At 39.3% G+C, this 6,907-nt stretch overlaps 1 protein-coding gene across 1 annotated transcript; it reads left to right on the forward strand.

The window, feature by feature from the left end:
• The first annotated feature begins 5,570 nt into the window (after nt 1–5,570).
• Or13a27c (olfactory receptor family 13 subfamily A member 27C) lies at nt 5,571–6,503 on the forward strand. Its single transcript, NM_001001039.1, has one exon. The coding sequence runs from the start codon at nt 5,571–5,573 to the stop codon at nt 6,501–6,503; it is 933 nt and encodes a 310-aa protein (NP_001001039.1).
• The last annotated feature ends 404 nt before the right edge of the window (nt 6,504–6,907 follow it).

The raw sequence follows: 6,907 nt of genomic DNA on the forward strand, positions 1-6,907 counted from the left end.
AGCCAGCACATACTCTGTAAGAAGCTAAGACTATATGGATGTTGTATGTAATAAATCAGCCTTTGTCCTTCAAGAGATGAACAGTCATGATGATCTTCTTATCTCCTTCCCACTTTTCTTCTTCCAGAAAAAGTTCCTGCTCCAGTTTGCTAGTCAGTCTCAATGTGGACTTGGAAGGACTCCAATTTAGGACATGTCTAATTTCACTAGTGACTCCTGTACTAGAAGCTTCAGAGTTCAGAAATCAAAGCCCTGCATGATATCTCAGTCTCTTCTGTGGGTCCTTCTTATAAATCAAGACACTAAAGGATTTTACAGGTTGTCATTGTATTGCTGGTGCCTTGGCACTGTAAAAGCTCTTAATCCCTTTACTGAAAGATCCACTTTAATGCCTTCAGACATTTATTGTAATTGTTCTATTCCTGCTTCTAAATATTTGCAGTGGACTGAAGTAGAACAGGTTACTTATCCATGTCATTGACATAGATCTGATTTGAAATGTTGGCACACCTGCTGTGGATTCACTGATGTTTCCTTGTGTTCATTCAGACCTGTCTGATGCTGGGCACACACTCACAATCCATCTCTCACTGTTGTAGAGTAAATGCATGAGTGTAGGTGTAGCCATGAGATATATAGAGTGGCAAAGGCATTGCATTATGGTGTTCACAAGATAGTCCCCATGTGCCCTCTCTAGTAGTGATGCAATGTCAGAGATGTTACACCCTCCCTTTCCCATTGGTGTTGCCCCCCTCCACTTTAAGAGATGTGGCTCCCATTACCCTTAATATAGTTTCCATTTGCTCTAACAAATGGATAACTGAATAACTTTGAAAATGAACAGAAAGCGTTAATTAATGGAAAATTTAGCAAGTGAGGTAATATTTAAAAATTTCAAGGTAAACTTAAAGAAGAGGTTTCCACATTTTTTATCATGTGATGTCTTTTACATAGTGCTTCCTTCATGGAGCACAGATCCGTGGAGATGTAGGACATTTTCAGGATCCCAGAATGCCTCTATATCCTCCTGTTCGGGTCACAATAATCAGTAGGTAACACAGATGTGTATTTTCTTCTATGATTCTGGTTTTGAGATCCTTTCCCTCTGCATGAAAACATGTTACTTCACTGTGAATAGTTATTTTACACATCTTAAACTTTTGACTCCATACTATGTTTTCTGTTTAGAACACTCTATTCTGTGATAAATCTTTCTGAAACGGTATATGAATAAATCTGCCACAAATGGTGTCTATCACTGTTACTATTAGGAAAAAAAGACTTTGCTGTGTTAATATTTCAAAATGTTAATACATATTCTAAACAAATTTTTATGATATGGTTACTTTTTCATCTCTAGCTTTGAGCACCTGTTTTCCAGTTACTTGTAAATATGTAAGAGATGACTGTGGAGTGTCTTCACTCTACCATGCAGTGCCTGGAACTTATTCTTTCTAAATGTACTTGGTTCTCATTGTCCTATATTTTTTAGCATTTCTTCAGCTTTGCCAGTTATCAAGTCTATTAATCATTATCCTACTAAGGCAGAGTTTTCTAGTTTCTACATGTGGCAGATACATGTGTTATCTGTCTTTCTGTGCCTGGTTTATATTTCTTCACATATTATTCTGAATTCCCATGCATTTTCATAATCACAGGATATCACGTTTTCTGGTTAAATAACATTTTATTACATGAAAATACTACATTTTCCTCATACCCTCATAGCCTAACAAATACCTAGACCTAGGAGCAATCTTGCCACAGTCTCCTTGGTTTTTTAACAGTTCAAGATATGAGTTCTATCTAGAGAAGTGAATCTTAAATTCAATGAGAAAGTTTTTACTTACTTCACAGCATCCTTGCCACTGTCCAATCAGTGGCCATGTCTTGCCAAATGGTTGTTGCTATAGCTCATAGGGTTCAGAACTGAGGGAAGGTGGTGATGTTTTTCTCCCCAAGAAGCCTGCACAACATCTTTCAGAACTGTGAGAGCAAGCAAGTAGTGGTGAAGCTTGCAGGTCTGTACCTACATGATTTCTCCAGTTGACTGTCCAAGTAGGTGGTGTCTCTGCAGTAGGATCTTACCATCACATTCTGGATGACAGCTGAGAGAAATAGCAAGAGCTTGTAATGTCTGAGGTCAACCATGTCCAGCAATTATCATCTTTTAAAGCATTTATATATTACTGATTCAGAATTTTTATTTAATAGCATGTGGTGTCTAGTTGAGCTGTTGCCCCCATTATATAATAATCCCATTTAAATATTTTTATATCTGTATATGAGTATGTTTAAGGAAGTGTCTACTACAGAAGATACTATAGAGATGTTTCAAAAGGTTTCAATGTGACGTACCTCTCCTACCCTTTGTCCCATCCTCCATATTATTTCATTTTTCTTATTTAATGAGGTCCTTCCATCTGTGAAACATTATATGTCCATCTACATGTTGCCTGAGCAGATGGTATCCTGTATGAATATTGCAAAGGAAGCACACATATCAAGAGCTTGAAAGGTAATATCCACATGTGAGAGAAAACAGGTAATGTTTCTCTTTCTGGGTCAGGGCCACTTGACTCAGGATGATTGCTTGAGCTTTGCCCATTTTCCTTAATCTTTATGCTCTTATTTGTCTTAACAGCTGAGTTACGTTTCATTTGTAAATACTACATGTTCACTCCCTGTTCTTCATGATAAAAATCTATGTCATTTCCATTTCCAGGTCACTGTGAGTAGAGCAGCAATGAACATGTAAGAACAAGTGTTATATTTTAAGGTATGTAGCCCTTTGGTTTATGCTTAAAAGTGGTATACCTGAAGTATATACCATATCTGTTTTCATTTTACTGACCTGCAATACTGATTTCCACAGTATCTGTACCAGTTTACACTCCCACCAGCACTGAATATGTATTCTCCTTTCCCCACACATCATGGCATTGCCTGTCTTCTTCCCCCCTTGATCATTCTGACTGGAGGAACATTGACCCTCAAATAAGTTTTAAATTGCTTTTCCCTCATGACTTAGCATGTTGAACAAGTAAAATATATTTTTCATGTATTTGTGTTACATTTTTTGAAGATTGTCTGTTTAGTTTCAGGCCTCAGGGGAGTTGGGTTGTTTGTTTTCTTGTTTAAAGCTTTTTATTATTTGCGTATTCTAGATACTAATGCTCTGTCAGATATCTAAATAGTAATTATTTTTGCCATTCTGTAGAATATTCTTGACTCAAATACAGTGTTCTTTTCTGTACAGAAGCACTGCAGTTACAAGTGAGCCAGTTTTTCAAATATTGATCTCATTGTGTACATGACCACGATTCTGTACAGGAAGACCTTTCCTGTGACAATGAGTCAAAGCATATTCCTAATTTCTCCTTTGTCATTTTCAGGGGATTGGGTCTTAGGTTGAGGTCTTGATCCACTTGGAGTCTAGTTTGTTTTTAATTTAATGATAAGGATCTAGTATAATTCTTTGTTTCTTCATTTGTTTTTAATTTATTTATTCATTTATTTATTCACTTTCCTTCCTAATTGCTGCCTCTCTCTCAGTCTACCCTAACAGATTTCCCCCTGACTCCTCCCCTTTTCCTCTGAGAGAGTGGAGACCCACTTTGGTTATCCCCCAACCCCTGCACATCAAGTCTCTGCAGGACTAGGGGGAATGCTTTTCCACTAGGGACAGAGAAGGCTGTCCAGTTAGAGAAGCGTATTCCACAGATGAGCATTGAACAGCATGAGGGAGTGGCCCTACTACTGTTGTTGGAGAATCCACATGAAGACCAAGCTGCACATCTGCTACATATGTGCAGGAGGCCTGGGTCCCGCTGGTGTGTGCTCTTTGGTTGATCTCTGAAATCCCCCAAGGGTCCAGGTTAGTTTAATTTGTTGGTCTTTCTGTGGATTTCCCATCCCTTTAGTCCTTCAATTTTCCCCGAACTCTTCTATAAGAGTCCCCGACCTCTGTCTAATATTAGGGTGCAGGTATCTGCATCTTTTTCAGTCATTTTCTGGGTAGAGTCTCTTGGAGGGCAGTTACACTAGGCTCCTGTCTGCAAGCATAACAGGGTACTTGCAAAAAGAATCCAGGAACACATCAAAAACATAATCCACCATGATCAAGTAGGCATCACCCCAGAGATTCAGGATGCTTTAATATATGAAAATCCATCAACATAATCTATCATATAAACAGAAAGAAAAGAACCACACGATCATCTCATTAGATGCTGAAAAAGCCTTTGACAAAATCCAACACCCCTTCTTGTTACAGGTCTTAGAGAGATCAGGGATACAAAGCACATGCCTAACCATATTCAAAGCAATATGCAGCAAGCAGTAGCCAACATCAAATTAAACAGAAACAAACTTAAAGCAATCTATTGAAATCAGGGACAAAACAAGGCTGTCCACTCTCTGTGTATTCAATATAGTACTTGAAGTTCTAACTAAAACATTGAGACAATTGAAGAGATCAAGAAGAATAGAAATTGGAAAGGAAGAAGTCAAAGAGAATTCCTACAGTGGATAAACTCCTTCAGCAAAGTGGCTGGAAACAAAATTAACTCAAAAAAATCAGTAGCCCTCATTTATACCAAGGATAAACAAGTCAAGAAAGAAATTAGAGAAACAACACTCTTTCTTCCTTTCTTTCTATTAAATATTCCACCCAATCCCACAGCAGAGAGACCCACCCACCAATGTTTCCAATAGCCACAAGTAATATAAAATATTCTCATGTAACTCTAACCAAGCAAGTGGTAGTATAATTCTTCTATGTGTAATCATAGAGTTTGACCATGATCATCAGTTGAAAAAGTAAGTATTTTTCTTTTCTCTAGTGTGTATTTTTTTTTACTCTTTGCAATGAATTATGCATCCATAAGTATGTGGAAATAAGTCTGGCTCCTCAAATCACCCAATTTACATTTCTCTGTCATTTCTTAGAGGAATCATTTATAAATCTGTTTCCCTTTTATTATATGTGCTATTGGTAACAAAATACTGGGGAAAATATAGTTGCAAGTTTGGAGGTAAGTTGGACAAGAGAGGTAAGAAGATGTGGAAGAACATATTGTCATATAGAACAGAAGCAACTGAGGATCTTTCATGGGCATAGGTAAAGGCAAGAATTGGCTCAGAGAGATGGAGCTATAAAATAAGCATGAAAAGCTGTGAGAGGAAGAGGTACTGGCTCCAGCACTGTCAGGAGAACGTAATGCTTACAGGGGATATAGAATGAAAGCACAGGGGGTTCCTGAGCTAGGAAAGCTGCAATTATTTCACATCTTCAAAAGGATAGGGGAGGAGCCAATCTCTCTCTTGATCAAAATCTACAGGAAGAGAGTCCTAGGTGAAAATTCCACTGTAAACAAACCACTAAGGGTATGGTAAGGAAATAGGGGATGAGAGGTATCCCTGATTGAAAATATATTTCCTCTTTCCCTTTCTGACAGGAGAGAATTGTGAGATAATCAAGTTTCAAACTCAAACTTCAGTGTGGTAAAGGGTACTATTTTTCTCAGAAGCCAATCTATATATCTGTGAATTGCGTACACCACACAAAGATGGTCAATCCCAACCAGACAGTATTGACAGAGTTTGTTCTGCAAGGATTCTCAGAGCACCCTAGCCTAAGACTGTTCCTGACAGGCTGCTTCCTGTCTCTCTATATAATGGCTCTAATGGGCAATATTGTGATCATTGCTTTGGTCACCTCCAGCACTGGGCTCCACAGTCCCATGTACTTTTTCCTGTGCAACTTGGCGACCATGGACATTATCTGCACCTCCTCTGTTCTGCCCAAGGTGCTAGTTGGTCTACTGTCTGAGGAAAACACCATCTCCTTCAAGGGGTGCATGGCCCAACTCTTCTTCCTTCTGTGGTCTGGATCCTCTGAGGTGCTGCTTCTCACAGTCATGGCCTATGACCGTTATGTGGCCATCTGCTTTCCACTCCACTACAGCTCTAGGATGAGCCAACAGCTGTGTGGGGCACTGGCGATGGGTGTATGGTCCCTCTGTGCTATGAATGCATCTGTGCACACTGGTCTGATGACACAGCTGTCATTCTGTGGCCCCAAGGTCATCACCCACTTCTTCTGTGAGATTCCCCCACTCCTTCTGCTCTCCTGTAGCTCCACATATGTGAATAGCATTATGACTCTTGTGGCAGATGCCTTTTATGGAGGCATAAACTTTGTGCTAACCCTGTTATCTTATGGATGCATCATTGCCAGCATCCTGCGCATGCGTTCTGCTGAGGGCAAGAAGAAAGCCTTTTCTACCTGCTCTTCCCACCTCATTGTGGTCGCTATGTATTATTCATCTGTGTTCATTACCTATATCAGTCCTGCATCCAGTTATAGCCCAGAAAGAAACAAAATTACCTCAGTGCTATACTCAGTCCTCATGCCAACCCTAAACCCCCTCATCTATACACTGAGGAACAAGGATGTCAAGCTTGCCTTAAGCAGAATTTTGGCCTCTTTTTTGCATTAAGTGGAGATATGTAGGGTGTTCTATAGGCCTGGTCTGTTCCTAAACATGCTTTTCTGAGGGCAGTCTCATGGAGTGGGGTGTCCCTATTGTTGCTTTAGAAACCTTTGTCTGATGAGAAGATTGCACAATTCCACTCAGTGCACCTTCTTTGAGTCAGTATAAATAAAACTGCTAGCTTTATCTCCAGATAAGAACAAATCATTTCATAAGTAAAGTTGATCTAACTTGGGATTCCATCTTCCTTGGCTGAAAGATTTTCAGTGGATGACTTTTGTGATACTCAAAAACCATTGTCTTTCATCCACTCCCACCCTATGAACACCACAGAGCCTTGGCTTAATACTACAACTAATGAATCTAAATTTTATAAGTAAAATTGTGGGTCCAGTCTGGCCTCAGTATTC

The sequence above is a fragment of the Rattus norvegicus genome, chromosome 1 (assembly GCF_021556685.1).
Source record: "Rattus norvegicus strain SHRSP/BbbUtx chromosome 1, alternate assembly SHRSP_T2T, whole genome shotgun sequence".
In the NCBI taxonomy this organism is placed as follows: Eukaryota; Metazoa; Chordata; class Mammalia; order Rodentia; family Muridae; genus Rattus; species Rattus norvegicus.

What these genes read in the sequence shown, in the direction of transcription:
- Or13a27c (NM_001001039.1), top strand. Translation starts at nt 5,571, where the DNA reads ATGGTCAATCCCAACCAGACAGTATTGACAGAGTTTGTTCTGCAAGGA.